The sequence below is a fragment of the Lithobates pipiens genome, unplaced genomic scaffold (genome assembly GCF_037356315.1).
Source record: "Lithobates pipiens isolate NorthernLeopardFrog02 unplaced genomic scaffold, aLitPip1_a1.2 Scaffold_25, whole genome shotgun sequence".
NCBI classification, from domain to species: domain Eukaryota; kingdom Metazoa; phylum Chordata; class Amphibia; order Anura; family Ranidae; genus Lithobates; species Lithobates pipiens.
This window is the reverse complement of record NW_027507787.1, coordinates 60912960-60934006: the sequence shown is the minus strand read 5'-3', so window position 1 is coordinate 60934006 and position 21047 is coordinate 60912960. Positions and strand designations below refer to the sequence as shown.

The window sequence follows — 21047 nt, the reverse complement described above, 5'->3', positions numbered from 1 at the left end:
GCTAATAAGCTATGTGTAATTAGAACCTAAATGAGGATATTTAGTGTTTAAACACCAGCATCATATGTGTAAACATTTGAGGCTATATCATCAAATATAAAGTGCAACAGTTAATCAGGATGCTTAGCGTTTAAACCTTAAACCCCATATATGTGAACATTTTAGGAGTAAACCATCAAATGTAAAGTGCAAAAATTTACATATAGAAAATATTAAAGTGCTGAAAAAAAAAACACGAATATCAGAATGTGAAAGATCCAATATAAAAGTATTAGCGATGGTATATTAAATTCTATAAGTCCATGTGAAAAAGTGTTGATAGATGAATAAATCCGGCTGGACTAAAATTGTACTTCCAAAATGAACATTTTTATAGTGCGTGAAAGGTGAAGTAAAAAGCCGCCACCAATAATCACTGAGACTTACCAGATTGAATAGACTAAGTAAGGCATATGCCGAATGAGTCGGTCAGGCTTTAAGGTGATCATACACCAATGATTGGAAAGAATCGGCCAGTAGGGAGATGTAATGGTAAGTTGTTCTCCTCCAGGGGACCCAGATCAGAAATGGATAGGCTCCAGAGGTACAAATCGTGGTGTTGATGCACGCATAAAAGGTCAAAGGAAATAAAAACTTATTGTGAATCCACTTAACAGAACATTTATTTTAAAATGGAATGGACAGTGGACACTGCTCCCATTGCGTTTCTGTACGAATTTTGAAAAAAGCGCTTGTATTTCTTCCCAAATGTGAGTGTAACCATTCAGTTTTATATTAAATGTTCTGTTAAGTGGATTCACACTATGTGTGTTTTTATTTCCTTTGACCTTTTATGCGTGCATCCACACCACGATTTGTACCTCTGGAGCCTATCCATTTCTGTTCTGGGTCCCCTGTAGGAGAATATACTTACCGTTACATCTCCCTACTGGCCGATTCTTTCCAATCATTGGTGTATGATCACCTTAACCACTTGACAACTGGGCACTTAAACCCCCCCCTCCTGTCCAGACCAATTTTCAGCTTTCAGTGCTGTCGCACTTGGAATGACAATTGCGTGGTCATACAACACTGTACCCAAATACAATTTTTAGCTTTCTTTTTTCCACAAATAGAGCTTTCTTTTGCTGGTATTTTTTTTTTTTTTTTTTTTAAAAAGACCACATTTTAAAAAATTATTATTTTTTTTTTTAAATATATTTTGTTATAAAATTTTGCAAACAGGTAATTTTCCTCCTTCATTGATGTACGCTGATGGGCTGCACTGATGGGCACGATAAGGCGGCACTGGTGTGCACTGATGGGTGGCACTGAAGGGCATTGATGGGTGACAGTAATGGGCACTGATTGGCACTGGTAGGTTACACTGATGGGCAGCACTGCTAGGTGGCACTGATTAGGCACTGATTGGCACCACTGGTGGGCATTGATAGGTGGCAGGTGGGCACTGGCAGGTGGCAATGGCAAGGGGTACTGATTGGCACAGATGAGGCAGATGTGCCTCCTTCCTCTTCAGGACTGATGTCCCTTGCACATAAGCTGGTGATCAGCTTTTTTTTTCTCCTCGCGCTGTCAGCGTGAGGAGAAAAAAAAAACAGATTACCGTGATCAGCTGTCATTCCTTACTCGGATCTGTGATCACCCGAGACTCGAGACCTGACTGACTCTTTGAGCATATGCCTTACTGAGTCCATTCAATCTGGTAAGCCTCAGTGATTATTGGTGGTGGCTTTTTACTTCACCTTTCATGCACTATAAATGTTCGTTTTGGAAGTAGAATTTTAGTCCAGCTGGATTTATTCATCTATCAACACGTTTTTTGCATGGACTTATAGAATTTTAGTATTTTATCATCAGGGCCGGACTTACCATTGGGCTTACCACCGAGATACATAGCCGAGTGTACTCGGCTTGGCTCCACTCACAGTCATGCAACTGTGAGCTGAGTACACTCGGCTACTCTCAGCTCCGCTCGGGACTGCACTTTACCCCTTCTTAGTGTATCCTTACTGTGGATGAGTGTGGGGTGTACCAAGATGGCAGAGACGGAACGTCATTTCCATAGCAAACTGTGATGGGTCGCCGAATATGTCGTTACACCGCCGAGAGGACCCGAGAGCCGCCGAGATACACAGGACTCTGTATCTCGGCGTTTTGTCATTTTTAAACTTCAAGACTGCAATGGCAAGGCTGCAAATGACACTGGGGCAAGGCTGCAAATGACAAGGCTGAAAATGACACTGGACAAGGCTGCAGATGGATGGGCAAGGCTGCAGATGGACACTGATAAGGCTGCATTGATGGACATTTAAATGAAAGTTTTTTTCCTTAAACTTCCCTCCTAAACTTGGGGTACATGTTATACGCCAATAAATATGGTAATGTATAGAAGGTAGGGCCCGAAAATGACTTAAGCCCAGGGGCCCCACCACCCTAAGTCCTGCCCTGATCATCACTAATAATTTTATATTGGGCTTTTCACGTTCTGATATTCATGTGTTTTTTCAGCACTTTAAAATTTTCTATATGTCAATTATTGCACTTTTGATGGTTTATTCCTAAAATGTTTACATATATGGGGTTTGAGGTTTAACCCTTTCCCGCCGAGCGTACGCAGATATGCGTACTCGGCTTCCGGGGGTTATACCGGGATGATGCCCGCACCTGCAGGCATACTGGTACCGTTTTTTGCAGCAGGCGATTGGCTATCCAGGCATAACAACCGATGCGGCTAAAAGCCGCTCGGCTGTTATGCCGGAGGAGCGGGAGGGGACGTCCCCCCCTCCCGCCGCTGTTACCGGTGCTCCCGCTCGATCGGGAGCACCGATTCGTGATCCGACGCCTCCGGCTGCTGGGGAGGAACTGGAATGAAGCCGTAATCGGCTTCGTTCCAGTCTCCTCATCGTAAACACGGGAGCGACGTCATGACGTCACTTCCCGTTTACTCGGCTGCCAATGAAGCTGGTTTAAAAAAAAATATCCGGTATTCAGAATCGCCGTTTTCGGCGATCTGAATACATTGAAGTGTAAAGGAGGGGTGGGGGGTCTTTTAGACCCCCGATCCCTCCATAAAGAGGACCTGTCACCACCTATTACTGTCACAAGGGATGTTTACATTCCTTGTGACAGCAATAAAAGTGATCAATTTTATTTTATTTTTTTAAAACAATTTAGTCATTTTAAAATAAATAAAATAAAATAAAAAAAATAATTTTTTTTTTTTAAAGCGCCCGCCGTCCCCGGGAGCTCGCGAAGCAAAGAAAACGCATACAGAAGTCGCGCCCGCGTATGTAAACGGTGTTCAAATCACACATGTGAGGTATCGCCGCGATCGTCAGAACGAGAGCAATAATTCTAGCACTAGACCACCTCTGTAACGCTAACCTGGTAACCGTAAAAAAAATTTAAAGCGTCGCCTATTGAGATTTTTTAGGTACCGTACTTTGTCGTCAATCTACAAGTGTGCGCAATTATAAAGTGTGACAGGTTTGGTATCTATTTACTCGGCGTAACATTATCTTTCACATTACGCAAAAAAATTGGGCTAATTTTACTGTTTTTTTTTTTTGTTTTTTTTATTCATGAAAGTGTCCCTTTTTCCAAAAAGTTGCGTTTAAAACACCGCTGCGCAAATACCGTGTGACATAAAATATTGCAACAATCGCCGTTTTATTCTCTAGAGTCTCTGCTAAAAAAATATATATAATGTTTGGGGGTTCCAAGTAATTTTCTAGCAAAAAATATGGATTTTAACTTGTAAACACCAAATTCCAAAAATGGGCTTAGTCATGAAAGGGTTAAACGCTAAATATCCTCATTTAGGTTCTAATTACACATAGCATATTAGTGCTGCACCTTTATTCCTAATCCATTTTATTTGCAATTGTCACTTTGCGGTGTTAGCAGCTGCTTTTGCTTTTAGTATTTACCACTTTTTTCACTTTATAGCAATATGTTACCTATTTGAATTTCCTGTTATTCAGATCCTCCCCACTGCTCAACGTCTTTTGGATGAACTCCTCTCTTCTCAATCAACTGCCATCAATACAGTGTGTGGAGCTCCAGGTATCGGTGATCATCTGCAATATTGAACAATTGTGTATCTGTGTGTAAACTTAAAGTGGGACTACCCTTAAAAACTTGATAAAAAAATAATGTTCTTTAGCAAGGAGTTGGTGTGTGCTGTAAATTGCCTCCAGTATTGTTCCTGCTTATTCTTGCTAAAGGCTGCCATTTTGCTGAAGCCGAATAGCAGTAAAGCTTTAGCCTGTCAGCAGATCGGCCTTTACAAATTTGACAGTGCCTAAAAATAGAGAGCAACTGAGCATGTGCAGAGCAGGATGAGCTGGTTTATTACTGGATTTTAAATAGTAGAGGCACTTATTTTTAATGCTTTACATAGCTATACCTGCAAAAGGGGCCAGCCTGAAGTGATCTAACAGGACTTGCTTTTCGGATTAAAGTTTCACTTTAAGTTCACGTTGCTGTTTTCTTCTTTCATCTATTAATGCCAAGTAGTCATTGTTAAGTCTTATGGCACAGCAGGAAAGCTGTAATATAAAAAGGTGATGAAGAAATGTAATTATTTTGTAACTTTACTGAATATTAACCAGCAAAGGGGGAATTCTAGCATTGACATTCTATGGCATGATCTTATGGGGCTGATTAAGAGTGGTGCGCTGAGTATTAACGTTCGTTTTAAAGTGAGCTACTGACTCTTTCTCTATTCTAGACCCCACTGCTGGACCCTCTGCATCTGACCAGAGCACCTGGTATCTGGATGAATCCACTTTGAGTGATAACATCAAGAAGACCCTTCATAAGTTCTGTGGACCATCTCCTGTGGTTTTCAGGTATTTTTGAAAATATTCATCACTTTACACAATATATACTTGATGCACTAGTCAATTAAAGAGCAATTCTGCTTTGTCTCCCCGCAAAGGTAAAGCGTAATGGGCTACTATCCATCACATAGTAGCCCATTATTTGTCACTTACCTGACACAGGAGCCAGCGAGGTCACCGCTGTCCCCTGTAGTCCGGAGCGTCCATCTTCCGGGTGTTGCTTCTCCGGCCACTCACAGTGCCGGAGCAGCGGTGACATCACTCCTGCGCACGGGAGCCGCCACTAAGGGCATATTGCATTAGCAGCGGCATGCTGCTAACGGCGATACTGCGCACCGCTGTCTATGGCACATGGATAGTGGTGCCTGTGTTTTAGTAAATATCTTCTAAACCGTGTAGGTTTAGGAGATATTTCTTGGACCTGCGGGTAAGCCTTAATCTAGGCTTACCTGTAGGTCAAAGTGGTTTGTAAGGGTTTACAACCACTTTGAAGAACCAAACTATTTTAATAAAATTGCATATTTATATGCAGTCTACATATTTCAACCTTCTATTAATGGATAACACACTTCTATTATGGAAAAACTCTCTTTCTCTAAAACAGTTTGCAACATTTCCCTGTTCTTTCAAGCAATGTTTACTTTATTACCCCCTACAGTGATGTCAACTCCATGTACCTCTCATCCACTGAACCACCAGCTGCAGCAGAATGGGCTTGTCTCTTGCGCCCTTTACGTGGACGGGAACCTGAAGGTATCTGGAATCTTCTGTCCATTGTTCGGGAGATGTTCAAGAGACGGGACACCAATGCAGCCCCTTTACTTGAGATCCTAACAGACCAGTGTCTCACTTATGAACAGGTATGGATCATGCGCTAGGAAGCATCCCAAAGGGCTTGTTTGTGTCAGAGCTATTTTGTTCCTTATACAAGTCAGTGGAAATGCAGAAGCAACTTTTGGAGGCACTCAGAAGCATAGCAAACACATTTGAAATGTAAGTGGCATGCACCAGAATGCGTGTGCATTTGAGCTTTTTCACAATCCTAAAACGTTGTTCTGCATATTATCACGGTTTCATTTTTACTAACAGTTGAATAAAATTGTAACGTTTACTTTAGATCACTTCATCTGAAATACAATCTTTGCTGCACGAGAACAACAGTGACTGAATGAATGTCTACCTAATTTAGCTTGGGGCATTTTTATCTGTCACAGATCAAGACTGCACACAAGAAAATTTTGGCTTTAATCATATTTGTGTTTTACTGCAACGCATGATAATGCACAGAACTGTGTAGCGCCCAGAAATGTGCAGATTGTTGCAGTGCTGTTTATTTTGAATGACACTCCTTTTCGTCACATTGCATGTACATTTTAGTGCACCACAATGCACAGGTGTGAGCCATCTTTGTGTTCTGGTATACTGTTTTGATAAAATTCAAAATGAATGTGCTGCCTTAATGCAAAAAGCAAAATAATGCATGTTTATATGCACGTGATAACCTATATAACAGCAGTCTGAATCCACCGTTTTCAAACGCCTTTTAATATAATTCTACTGGTGGGATCCACATAAGATCAACGTGACCACACATGAACCAATAGCTTCCACACAACCAAACTGAGTACCTGTCTGGCAATGACAAAGAACTCATCATCATACATAGATTTTCCAACAGGTTGTAAAATATCTATGGGACCTAATGTCTCTTATTTTCTCCGTGGAGGAAAGGGGATATCAAAATGTCAACAAGGGGCACAGCAGCATGCTAACCTGCCAAGGTTCTACCTCATATACAGTACAGGTTTCAGTGCACTACAATTTTTAATAATGCTGTTGGGTTTTTATTCATTCTCCAAGCATGTTTATATATAAGAAACGGTTATGAGCCATATTATTGAGTTGTTTTTTTTTTACAGATTTTATAGAACTCTAGCACTGAAAGGTATTTTAGAGCAAAACCAAAAACTGTACAGGTGTGCAAATGCTTGATAAAACAGTTAACAAAGCAGTGGCACTTATTAAACTAGTTTGTGGCACCTTTTTAATTCTGATTTAATAAAGGAAATTATATAAGGATTATCAATCATACCCAAACAAGTATTTGATATGATTTGGGTCTGTGTTGTAATGGGAAACATAGGTGAAAAATGGACTTGGGTCTGAATGATGTCTGACAAATGATACCCAAGTCCATAGATACTGGAAGGGAATCGGGCATGTCGGAGAGATCAGGAATTTTTGAAGAGTTAATAGAGTCCAGGTCCCTCTTTCAGTTATCAAACTTTACTAAATATCAAGGGCTGGTTCATTGCAACCATTCAGATAGTCAATATCGTCAGATCCCATATTATTTCTATCACTATCGTATTTCATACCTCTTCACTATAAGGTTTCTCACAAACTTATTGAGATCTGTGAACAATTTATATTGATTAGGGGGACTGGAGGGGGCAAAATGTAACCATCTGCATAAGAAAAATGCCAGCTTCTGTAAAGAAAAAGGTTCCTTTTTTTTTTTTTTTTTTTTTTTTTTTTTTTTAATAGAGTAGAGTACTCCTGCCATAAATCTTTTCACTTTTGGGACTTTCTGCCTACCCTTTCTTTGTCTGGTTCTCATCTTTTTTTTTTTTTTTTTTTTATGGTTTGTCACTTCCTTAAAGAGTGTAATTGTTAATTTAGTCTCTAGGTGTTTAAGACTCAGGGAGGAGGCACCAGAAAGTGTGTAACAGAGAGACGTATTGGGTATACTGTCTGGACAGCGTGTGTGTATAATACATGTAATTTATTTTGTCTTTAGGTTTGTGCATATTAAGGTTTTGTACTTTTATTTTACACATTGCCATATGTAAGTTCACTACAAATAGAGCTAATAATGGTTTCCTAAATTTGCCCTTTCTTCTGTTTTTGTATAAATATAATGTTTACAATATATTTTAATAGCATTTCCAATAGTTTGTCGCATATATTTGTAGTAATCTGGGCGTTTCTAAACATGGATGTATTACCATTATCTATTGTGTGACAATGAACATTGGATTCTTTATTGGCAGAGCAGTCATTCTGCATGGCACTGGTCACTTGGTTTTCGGTCTTTTTCTCTAACAACAAATACGGTGAGAGAAAAAAAATATTTAATCCCCTACTGGTTTTGTACATTTGTCCACTGACAAAGAAATAATCAGTCTATAATTTTGATGGTAGGTTTTTTGTTTTTTTGTTTTTTTTACAGTGAGAGACAGAATAACAGCAAAATATATCCATCCAGAAAAATGCATTTCAAAAAAGTTATAAAATGATTTGCATTTTAATGAGTGAAAGAAGTATTTGACCCCTTCACAAAACATGACTTGGTACATGGTGGCAAAACCCTTGTTGACAATTACAGAGGTCAGATGTTTCTTGTAGTTGGCCACTAGGTTTGCACACATCTCGGAAGGGATTTTGTCCCACTCCTCTTTGCAGATCCTCTCAAAGTCATTAAGGTTTTGAGGCTAAAATTTGGTAACTAAAACCTTCAGCTCCCTTCAACATATATTCTATGGGATTAAGGTCTGGAGACTGGCTAGGCCACTCCAGGACCTTAATGTGCTTCTTTTTTGAGCCATTCCTTTGCTGCCTTGGCCATGTGATTTGGGTCATTGTCATGCTGGATACCCATCCATGAACCTTTTTCAATGCCCTGGCTGAGGGAAGGAGGTTCTCACTCAAGCTTTGACAGTACATGGTTCCGTCCATAATCCTTTTAATGCGGTGAAGTTGTCCTGTCCCCTTGGCAGAAAAACACCCTTAGAGCATAATGTTTCCACCTCCATGTTTGATGGTGGGGATGGTATTCTTGGGGTTATATTCCTCCTCCATACATGGCGAGTTGAGTTGATGCCATAAAGCTTGATTTTGGTCTCATCTGATCACAGCACTTTCACCCATTTCTCCTCTGAATCATTCAGATGTTGATTAGCAAACTTCAGACGGACTTGTACATGTGCCTTCTTGAGCAGCAGGGGGACCTTGCAGGCGCTACAGGATTTCAGGCCTTCATGGCGTAGGTTGCTACCAATTGTTTTCTTGGTGACTATGGTCCCAGTTGCCTTGAGGTCATTGACAAGATTCTCCTGTGTAGTTCTAGGCTTATTCCTCACCTACTCATGATCATTAAAAATCCATGAGGTGAGATCTTGCATGGAACCCCAGACTGAGGGAGATTGACAGTTATTTTTTGTGTTCCTTCCCATTGCAAATCGCACCAACTGTTGTCACCCTTTCACAAAGCTGCTTGGCGATAGTCTTTTAGCCCGTTCCAGCCTTGTGTAGGTCTACAATCTTGTCCCTGACATCCTTGGACAGCTCTTTGGTCTTGGCCATGGTGGAGAGATTGGAATCTGATTGATTGCTTCTGTGGACAGATGTCTTTCATACAGGTACCTAACTTAGATTAGGAGCACTCCTTTTTAAGAGCGTGCTCCTAATCTCAGCTCGATAGCTGTATAGAAGACACCTAGCCAGAAATCGTGCTGATTTGATAGGAGATCAAATACTTATTTCACTCATTAAAATACAGATCCATTTATAACTTTTTAAAAAAAAATCTGGATTTTTTTTTTCTGTTGAAATTATTTTAACAATTTTATTTACTGTTAAGATAAACCTACAATTAAAATTATAGACTTATCATTACTTTGTCAGTGGACAAATGTACACATTTATCAGGGGATCAAATACTCTCCCCCCCCCCCCCCCCCCCACTGTAATATGACATGTTTTCACTCTTCTGGTTTTGTTATGTTGTCCACCAGCAGTGTCAGGTCTGCTGTTACTTTCAAATGGACTGTAACCATTCTTGGTCTCCAAGGTCTTGTTTAGTTTCCAATTTTGCCATTTCTCAATTGCACATGTCACTTCCGTTCTGCTTCATGTGTGCATTCCAGCACATTAATACTTCTGCTCATAGCTGTTTAAGTACATTCTGGGTGGTTTTGCTTCCACGTTCGGCGATTTAGCACACCGTAGAAAGCATCAGTGGTCAAAGGATTGGCAAATTCAAGATGTGAAACATGGGGGTTATCAGGTACATTATATTCTACTCGTGTCTATGAATTCTCTTTATTAATAATGTTGTTATTGGAAAACCGCTGTACCCGGAGGTGTTAAACATTTGCTGTTCATTTTAATGGGGAGTTGCATTATATGTTCATCTCACATGCTTGTGGCGAAGTGTATTTTGAGCTCCCTGTGTATGACATCTGAAGGTGGTCATTGAGGTGGCCCACTATTGCTCCTGGGGGGGTTAATCTTTGTTGTGGCTCCTCTGCTTATTTTGGAGATGGAGGAGCTATGTATCAGCTTATGGTGTGATAGTGTTATTTAAACAGCTATTGTTTGGTGCACTAGTCGGCTCTGAAGGGGGGTAAAGCCCTCAAAACGCATTAACTGGTGTATACACTGAGGGGTGTTGTCCAGGACATTGTATGAGACATTTGGTCCTTGGTTTCGGATCAACTTTGTGGCTTAAGTTTTTTTTTTTTTTTTTTTTTTTTTTTTTTAGAGTGGTATGGATTGTCAGCTCCCGGCGTAAGGCCACTCATTTTCACCCCCTATCCCTAACTCGCAATGGAGCACCCAGTCAATAACTCCATTGAAACGCTGTTACATCAGGGTTATGGGCTGACCAGAAAGAGTAAGGCTGGCAACAGATGGAACTGGCTGGCACTGGCAGGTGGCAGGCACGTGGAACTGCCAGGTGGCATTGGCAGGTGACACTGGTTTGGAACTGGCAGGTGGCGCTATTGGCACTGGCTGTGGCAGGTGGCACTGATTGGCAGGTGGCACTGGTTTGGAAGTGGCAGGTGGCCCTGGTTGGTGATGGCAGGTGGCCCTGGTTGGCGGTGGCACTAGTTGTCACTGGCAGATGGCACTGATTGGCGGTGGCACTGATTGGTAGTGGCAGGTGGCGGTGGCAGGTGGCACTGGCTGGCGGCAGGTGGCACTGGCTGGCACTAGCAGGTGGCACTGGTTGCCACTGGCAGGCACGTGGAACTGCCAGATGGCATTGGCAGGTGACACTGTTTTGGAACTGGCAGGTGGCACTATTGGCACTGGCAGGTGGCCCTGATTGGCAGGTGCCACTGGTTTGGAAGTGGCAGGTGGCCCTGGTTGGCGGTGGCACTAGTCACTGGCAGATGGCACTGATTGGCGGTGGCACTAGTTGGTGTTGGCAGGTGGCACTGGTTGGCGGTGGCACTAGTTGGCACTGATTGGCGGTGGCAGGTGGCACTGACTGGCGGTGGCAGGTGGCACTGATTGACGGTGACACTCGGCACTGGCAGGTGGCACTGATTGGAGGTGGCACTGGTTGGCACTAGCAGAAGGCACTGATTGGTGGTGACACTGGCAGGTGGCACTGGCAGATGGCACTGGCAGGTTTCACACAGAGCACTCTGTTACTGAAATGTAACGGAGGAGCTGTCAGAATTGAGCTTAATGTCGGAATGGGCGGGACCCGGCTGGGGTGTGAAACTGACAAGTAACAGAGGCGGATATGTCAGATTTGAGCTTAATGTCGGTGTGGGCGGGGCCTGGCCGGGTGGGCGGGACTCAGCAGCTATCAAACTCCAGCCAACAATTTGGCTGCTTAAGAAAAGGGGCGGGGCCACATACACATAGCGGCCCGCCCAGATCCCATTGGTTGGTGTTTGATAGCTGCTGGCTCCCGCCCACCCCGGCCGGGTTCCGCCCACCCCGAAAATCAAGCTGAAATCTGACAGATCCTCCTCTCTCCCTTGCTTGTCAGTTTCACACAGCGCGGCACCGCTGAGTGTGGAGGAGGAAGGAGGACCGCAGTCAGTGTTAATGCTCTGCATGTCTGGGGCATCAATAGTGAGTGGTCTGGTGGCAGCTTAGGCTCCAGGTTGCGATTTCTGGTCGCATTGGCGACCTGGCGCCTGGGGTTTGTCGAGCCCTGGCCTAAACGCATTTGTAAAGCATGGCTTTAAGCATGTTTTTAACACTGCTTTTCCCCCGCCAGGAAAAAAAGGTGTTCAGAATAGCTTGGCTAACTCCCAATGTGCACAAGGCCTATACATGACACTACCTGCCTGGAGTTGGCATGTTCTCCCGGTGCTTGCGTGGGTTTCCTCCGGGTACTTTGGTTTCCTCCCACACTCCAAAGACATGCTGGTCGGTTAATTGGCTTCTGTCCAAAATTAGCCCCAGTGTATGAATGTGAGTTGGGGACCTTGGATTGTGGGCCCTTTGAGGGTAGGGACCGATGTGAGTGTGAAATATATGTGTGGAGTGTTGCGTAAATTGACGGCGCTATAAAAGTACCATAAATAAATAATAGGTGAGCATCTTAATGAGACACAATGTACAGGGATAGGGACAATTGTAGACACGCACACACACACTCACTCAGGTTGAACTGGATGGACTGGTGTCTTTATTCAACCTTAATAATTGTGTAACTGTGTATTTGTTGTATTTAATAAATGGTGCTTGTGATAATGCACAAGGCTGGCGCTCTCGCTTTTCTTCTGTTATTTAGAACTAAAGATCTTCCCAATCTGAAGAGGGCAGCAAAGCTTGAAGTGTTGCTGGGCACCTAACTGAATTTTTTGAATCTTTCCTTTTACCACTAGTTTCTCCTGCTTAAAGTGGTTCTAAAGCCTTAAGGCTTTTTACCTCAATGCATTCTTCTTACCTGAGCTTGATCCGTCAACGTGCACGAGAGCAGCAGCTCTCGCCACTGTCTCCCTCCTCATTGGGCAAATTGATAGCAGCAGGAGTCATTGGCTCTTGCTACTTTCAATTAAATGCAATGAGGGAACAGGGGGGTGGGTCTGATATGCCCGGTCTGTCAATAAACGCAGATAGGGTGGTTCAGGAGTGAGCCTGCATGGATGCCCCCATGAAAAGTGGTTTTCCATGGAGGCACCTCATTGAAGAGGGTCTGGAGTGCCGATGAGGGACCCCAGAAAAGAGGATCAGAGCTGCTTTGTGCAGAACTATTGCACAGAGCAGGTAAGTATACCATGTTTTGTTTAAAAAATAAAACCTGAAGGTTTAACGTTGCGTTACATTTTGTTGCATATCACTGATGTGTTCTTCCTTTACATGTGTTATGGTGAAATATTTAGACAAAAAAATGATTGGCAGTAGGTATAGGAAGATAAAATAATCGGAAGACAGAAGAGAAGATAAAAAGGAAAAAATAAACCATTTGGGTGTAAAGAAAGGAGCAAGAAAACTTTTGAAATGCTTGATCTTTTGCTAGCTAAGAAGCCTTGGGAGGTTTGTGAGCTGCTCGAAACTTTTGTTTCATGGTTATTTGTGTTGAATAATAATTAAGTTGTGACACTATTCCATTATATTGCAGGAAAACAATGACATCAGGAGAATCCTTGAAATAAACAAATCCAAAACAACGACATGAAAATGCATTTATTATGCATACATACATTTTTATTGATCAGTCCATGTCGTTTTTAATTGACATCCATTATTTAGGCAGCTGCGAGGGAGAAATTGAAAATATCACTAAAGGCAAATTTCTTTTTTTTTCTTTTTTTTTTTTCCTTTTTTTTTAGTTTAGGATAGAATGGAGGGGATCTTAGAACACCTGTTTGTCATGTTTACCATTACTATTGAAAGTGAAAGGAAAAGACATTCTCACATTTTGGGTCGTCACCCCAGAAAAGTGATAGCGTGATACATTTCCTCTCGCATCCTGTTTTGGCTATGGGACACAAAGTTTTGCTTTTAGTTACACTTGGAGGATCCGGGAATATAAAATAGTGCCAGTTTAGGAATGCTATCAAGAACTTGCCTGCTTGTGTGAAAAAAAAAGCTCAAAATCTTTTCCCAGAGAGTTGAAGTTTACCCAATAGAAATATTTTCTATTTCTGGATAAATTAGGGAAAAGGCTAAATCCCCTCTTATCACTGAAGCAGGTGTCCCCATTAGAAAATTTCCCATCTGTTTCTTTTGTGGTGACAGCTTTAGAATGTTAGATTTACCAATTATTTTCTATCCTGGTGACAGTGGTCAGCAAGACAAATAGGGTGAATCTGCCCAGTAAGGCACCAATGGCAGTAAATACCATCAAAAATAAATATACCATTAAAGTGGCACCTTCCTATCTTCCACCATAATAATTCTTGAGAGATTTTTTTTCCCAAAAGATTAATCCAAATTAACCCCTTCACGACTAAGGGCAAAACAAATCTAAATGCCTAAGCCCAATTTTGTCATTTTGACATGCGTTATTAAAACCGTACTTATCACAACTACCTTGTGCATCCAGGTGGATGCCTTGTTTTTTTCAGGAAAAATTGGCTTTTATTTGGTGGTAAATGGTAATGGATATCTCCTTATTTTTATTTTATTTTTTTTAATTGTCAAAGGAAAACTGGCTCAAAATATATATATATATATATATATATAAACTGTATGTTTCTTGCTACTACCATAACCTACCACCAAAGAACAACCCAAAATATATTCTCCTGCTCCTGACAATCGAAGCACTACCACATGTGTATGTTTGTTTGTACCAGTAGTACAGCCCAGAATCAATAGTGCGCATTTTGCTTTTTTTTTTATTTTAAATCCTACCTAAAATACATTGACACTGATACTAATTAAAAAAAATAAAAATAATTCCTGTCCAAAAAATACTGACCCCCTAATGCTAACCCTGGCACTGACCTAGATCAAACATCAATCTAGGGTTTTTTTTTTTTTAAGTAATTAATGTTTTTTTTTCCACAGAGACAAACAATACGGGGGCGGGCTTCACAGTGACTGATATCTATTATAACCAATCGGATACTATCACATAGATTCGGTGAGACCCTGGTCTCCATGCGGCGCACTCCCAGCACAGCACAGAGGGAGGTATGCAAATATGCCCCCCCCCCCCCCCCGGAAAAAAGCCCAGTCCAGTGGGGCCACATATTTGCATACTGTGTGAAAGGGGTGAAAGGAGAGTTCCACCCAAAAGTGGAATTTCTATTAATTTGTCTCCTCCCACTCTCCGGTGCCACCTTTCGGGGCCGAGGGGGGGGGGGGCACAATACCTGTCTTTGACAAATATCCTGTTCCAAATTCCAGGAGCCACGGCCGTGGCTGTTGACATCGCATCTCGGCTCCCTCCGCCTCCCCTGTCGCCGGGCCAGTAGGAGAGAGAAAGGAACCCTCGCTCATGCCCAGTAGGGTTTCCAGCGTGAAGCTGTAAGGCTAAACTGCCGGGTTCCCTTACCCGCAATGGTGGCGGCAGCACCCGACAGCTGATGGAAACAGCTGTGGTGCCGACATCGCTGGACTCCAAGACAGGTAAGTGTCCTATTATTAAAAGCCAGCAGCTGCAGTATGTGTAGCTGCTGGCTCTTAATTTTTGCAGTGGTAGGCGGACCTCTGCTTTAATATATCAATAATGTGCAGCTCCCCTTTTCAGTGTGAATCGATAATGATACAGACGGCACTAGAAAAAAGGATCGGCACTACTATTTTATAAGTCATTTCAATAAAATAAGTCCATAAATTTGTGTGCAAAAAGAAAAGTCCAAATGAAATCCAAGTGACAAATTTTGCCCAACACCGCAAGATTGTAGGTGATCAAATAGACCTCACCACAGAGATTAATCCCCGAATAAAGGAAGGTCAAAAGCCCTTGGTTTTCCATTAAGATTTTCAGCCAGAGCAGGTCTGATTTTCTTCCACATCCCAACAATTCTCTTTTTCCAACCACTCAGCCACACACTGGGGAAAATGCTAAATATATTAAATTGTTGTGCAGTGTTACTAAATTAAAAACGTTCCCACAAATAATATGCAAGTCACATTCAAATGTAATAGTGTCCTTAGACCATCACCAGTGTAAACTGCTTTCATTATTAGACGAACGCTCCGCCGCATCGTTTACATGAGCTGGCGTGCGTTCCAGTAGCCAGAAGTATAGGACTGGATGTGACGTCATGCAGGAACCAAAAATGACAGCAACATGCGCTTCAATGCGTTTCACCAAGATGGCGCCTTCAGGTAGTCTGGTGCCACCATTTTTCTGGAACTTTTATGATACTGGAACTTTTATAATACCAATTGGTAGGCTCAAACAATATGGCTGATAATTCAGCTGTGTACTCTGTTGTGGCTTCTCTTTAACATTTCTATTTATACATAATTGTTCTGATTGACATTTTAAAACTTACATTTATAAAATATGAAAATAAAGCCCTTTTTTTTTAACCCAATATATTAAATGGCATGCTATTACATTCTCTACATGGGAGCACGCTACTCTTCATAGGGTTTTGTAACTACCCTGCCATCTAGTGGATGAATACCTAATTTTCCTGCAATAATCTCTATTTTAGTGCAAAGTAAAGAGATGGGTTTAAAAACACTCAAAAAACATATATTCCGAATATAAAAAAAAATTGTATACAAGTACCTTCCCACATCAGTGTACTGTTCGTTTTATCAATATCTGTAAACAGTTTTAATACCCCTACATATTTATATAATGAGTGGTTAGAAAACGGTTCAGTTTGATGTCGATGTTGAGGCCACGTGGATGTAAAGTATCAATCTCATATATCCACTTGGTTTCCAACTGCAACACCTTTTTCTGCATATCATTGCCCCTCCAGTGTTTACATGCCTTATCTATACCCCAAAATCTAAGAAGAGTGAGGTCCTAATTGTTTCAATCAAAAATGGTTTTAGGTTTTAGGATTACTTTTACTTTGTAAGGAATTGCCGACCCTAAAAAATAACGCAATCAAAGCTGCAGCAATGAGGAGATATCACCCTTCTCGTCCGAGCAGGTTTATAAAATTACGGCGGATAGGTGTGGTTAATACCAACATGTCTGTCATATGTTGAAGATAAAAGTTCAAATCCAGGCGAAAGATCTGTCAGTTTTTTTTAGTCATTCGTGTCCCATTTCCCCTGTCCTCTGACAGGTAGTTAGAGGAGACAGTAACTAATGGGAAATTTGCCCTGCTGTAAAGACTGGAACAGTCCTAATGTCCCCTTTTCACCATGGAATAGATGTAAAACATGATGGGAAGTCACAAATGGCAATAAAAACCTGACAGAATTTCAAACCCTTCCCAAACTTGGGAAGTTGGTCTTTACACATTTTATTTTTATATATCAAGAATGCCGGTGCACAGTTTTTGTTCCAAATTGTTTTTATTTTCAGTAATCGGAGTAGAATCTCTGTCCCAGAGACCAAAATATTTCTCTCTCTCTGTTAAAGAAACATGCTGTGTAGTTGCAGCAGGATGTGTTATGTTAAAATATAATTTTACTGCCAAAATTTTTAGTGCAGCGTTGTCTGTATCTTTGAATTGTAGATTGAATCTAAAGTAGTTTATGGCAATTTCTATGCAAAATCCATCTTTCAGTCGTTATTCATGTAATGGCTGTTACTACTGAAAATGTTTGCACTTTTCTAGCGTGCGTAAAATTAAACATTAGTTGTCTAGTGTTTAATCATTTGGATCAAAGCAAAATATTAAAGGTAAATGTTAGGTATTTTGGTCAGTGTTATTTTAAATCAAAACTTCAGTATGCAGCAATCCATTTTTTTTTACGCACCACTCCTATTTTGAAGCATTCTGTTACAATTTAAATATTTAGCTAGTTTTTCTAACTTAAAACTGGATAGAAAAAAAGAGGTAATGTGACCATGCTTGATCTTTTTACTCTTTAATCTATGGCACGCCTTATTCGGGTATATTTATGCAGCACACATAGGGGTTGATTTACTAAAGGCAAATATACAGTGCACTCAATCACAATCACATGCAAGGAACCTAAAAAATGTTTTGCTTGCACATGATTGGATGATAAGTCAGCAGAGCCCCCCCCCCCCCCCCCCATTTCAGCGATTTTTTTTTTTTTCCCCCCCCCGCCCCCTCAGATCTCGAGCAACTGCACTCAAAGTGTGCAATATATTTGACTTTAGTAATTCAATTTCCCTATCTGCTAATAAAATAAAGGAGCACAGCAAGTAAAGTGTACGCGATTAAAAAACACTGAATTCACACAAAGAGCATACACAACCATATGTAGTACATTGTCAGCTACCAAGGAATTCCTGAGTTTTGGCATTCAGTGTGCTCAGGAGGGAGGGTGGGGGTGGTGGTCTACGCAAATTACCCTTTCTCTCAAGATTGTTACTTGTGTCTACAGGCTTCATCACCATGCACAGAGACCATTGTCTCATCCATACATCAACTGCTGTAAAGGATTTGCTGAGTGGATGGGCTCTGAGAGCTTTCTAATGCCATTAAGCCTGGTCTTATAGTAGTTGTACACTTAAAGGTTTTTGCGCACCACCGTGGATAATAATTAAAAAAAAAAAAGTTGTATGGACAATAGAGGATGCAGTAGCGGTGACTGACACCCCTTGGTTTTCAGGGGGCACTGCTAGAATGATCAGTGGGTATTGTGGAAGACTGGGCATCTGCAGGCAGGAAATGTGGATTTCTGGTAGGAAAGCCTTAGCCCTGCACTTGTGCTTGTTTGTACAGAGGAGTGTCCTTTATCTAACGGATTCAGCTGTATGTTTGAGAATGCTGAGATCTTGTTGTTCATGCAGATTCAGAGAAATAGGGAATGAACACCAATAGGACTTTACAGGCACCATATACAAAGTATAGCACAGCACAATTAAGGATTTGTGTGTGTGTGTGTATATATATTTTAAGTGCAGCAATCCTGGACTCATTTATTTATATGTTGCCTTTGGGAGGGTCTGATTGCGTGCAGTGCTGCACTGTTTGCCTCACCTGTAGATATATACAGTATCTCACAAAAGTGAGTACACGTCTCACATTTTTGTAAATATTTTATTATATCTTTTCATGTGACAACACTGAAAGAAATGACAATTTGCTACAATTTAAAGTAGTGACTGTACAGCTTGTATAACAGTGTAAATTTGCTGCCCCCTCAAAATAACTCAACACACTCAACTAGAGGTGATTCAGTTCGCATTGTGCGCTATACAAGTATTTCATTCATTCATTCAACTGATGGCAACAAGAGTGAGTACACCCCTAAGTGAAAATGTCCAAATTTACCTCCCCAGTGTCATGTATGTTAGTGTTACAAGGTCTCAGGTGTGTTTAAATTTGGTGTTATCGCTCTCATACTGGTCACTGGAAGTTCAACATGGCACCTTAATGCAAAGAACATGCTGAGGATCTAAAAAAAAAAAAAAAATTGTTGCTCTGCGCCAGGCTTTCTCAACCTTTTAACCCTAGAGGAACCCCAAAAATAATTTTCAAGTCTCGAGGAACCCTTACTAAAACCAATTCATCAGTGGTCAATAGAACAATTCCCCTTATACTGGGAGCCAATAGGAAGAATGTTCCCCTTTAAAATGGTGCTCAGAATGCCACCCTTAAAGACAGCTAAAAAGATATTTGGTGTCATGCTTCTGGCTTTGCTAAGTGATGCTGAACCTTTAACTCTGTAGGCATCATCAAAAAGGTGGTTCATCAGCCACAGCTCAAGGAACCCCTAGCAACCTCTGGAGGAACCCCAGGGTTCCACGGAACCCTGGTTGAGAATGGCTGCTTTACGCAAAGATGGCCTAGGCTATAAGAAGATTGCCAAGACCCTTAAACTGAGCTGCAGCACGGTGGCCAAGGTCATACATCAGTTTAACAGGACAGGCTCCACTCAGTACAGGCCTTGCCATGGTTGACAAAGTTGAGTGCACGTGCTCTGCATCATATCCAGAGGTTGTCTTTGGGAAATGGACGCATGAGTGCTGCCATCATTCCTGAAAAGTTTGAAGGGGTGGTGGGTCAGCCTGTCAGTGCTCAAGCCATACACTGCATCAAATAGGTCTGAATGGCTGTTGTCCCAGAAGGAAGCCTCTTCTAAAGACGATGCACAAGAAAGCCCACAAGACAAGCAGACTAAGGGCATAGATTACTGGAACCATGTCCTGTGGTCTGAGACCAAGATAAACGTATTTGGTTCAGATGGTGTCAAGCATGTGTGGCGGCAACCAGGTGAGGAGTACAAAGACGTGTGTCTTGCCTACAGTCAAGCATGGTGGTAGGAGTGTCATGGTCTGGGGCTGCATGAGTGCTGCCTGCAGTGTGGTGCTACAGTTCATTGAGGGAACCACAAATGCCAACATGTACTGTGACATACTGAAGCAGAGCATGATCCCAACATGGTAATGACCCCAAACACACCTCCAAGACGACCACTGCCTCGCTAAAGAAGCTGAGGATAAAGGTGATGGACTGGCCAAGCATGTCTTCAGACCTAAACCCTATTGAGCATCTGTGGGGCATCCTCAAATGGAAGGTGGAGGAGTGCAAGTTCTCCAACATCCACCAGCTCTGTGATGTCGTCATGGAGGAGTGGAAGAGGACTCCAGTGGCAACCTGTGAAGCTCTGGTGAACTCCATGCTCAAGAGGGTTAAGGCAGTGCTGGAAAATAATGGTGGCCACACAAAATATTGACACCTGGCCCAATTTGAGCATTTTTCATTTAGGGGTGTACTCACTTTTGTTGCCAGCGGTTTAGACATTAATGGCTGTGTGGTGAGTTATTTTGAGGGGACAGCAAATGTACAATGTTATACAAGCTGTTACACTCACTACTTTACATTGTAGCCAAGTGTAACTTCAGTCTTGACACATGAAAAGATAGAATAAAATATTTACAAAATGTGAGGGGTGTACTCATTTTGTGAGATACTGTGGGTGTATGTATGTATGTGTGTGTGTATATGTGTGTGTGTGTATATATATATATATATATATATATATATATATATATATGATAAAAAGAAAGCCGAAGGCTCGATCTTGTGTGATTAAAAAAAAAATTTGAATCAAGAAAAAAGCTGCCAGCACCTTTATAGTCTAGTACCAAACTAAAACAACAAAAATAAACCAAAATAGATGCAGCGCCAATACAAATATATGAATATAACAAATATTTTGTGAACAATAATCCTTTTGTGAAAAAAAGAATGTTCATAATAATTGTATGCTAGTAAAAGAATAAGACTATAACTAAAGCAAACTTCCAATAGTGTTTCAAATCATATGTGATAAAAAAAACCATAAATAATTAGTGACCATGTGTTTGGTAAAAAAAATGACAAATTAAAAGTGAAAACTAAGTCAGAAGTCCCATTAATCATTCATTCCATACACTGG

The 21047-nt window shown here is 41.3% G+C and overlaps 1 protein-coding gene across 2 annotated transcripts in view; it reads left to right on the top strand.

Annotated features, from left to right (window-relative positions):
• ZSWIM8 (zinc finger SWIM-type containing 8) overlaps positions 1-21047 on the top strand; it is a gene marked incomplete in the record, with an annotated part of 160939 nt that overhangs the window by 61071 nt on the left and 78821 nt on the right. For both annotated transcript variants that reach the window (XM_077454531.1, XM_077454532.1), the window contains 3 exon segments: positions 3984-4065; positions 4733-4853; positions 5503-5704. In XM_077454531.1, the coding sequence (XP_077310657.1) occupies positions 3984-4065; positions 4733-4853; positions 5503-5704 (405 nt within the window).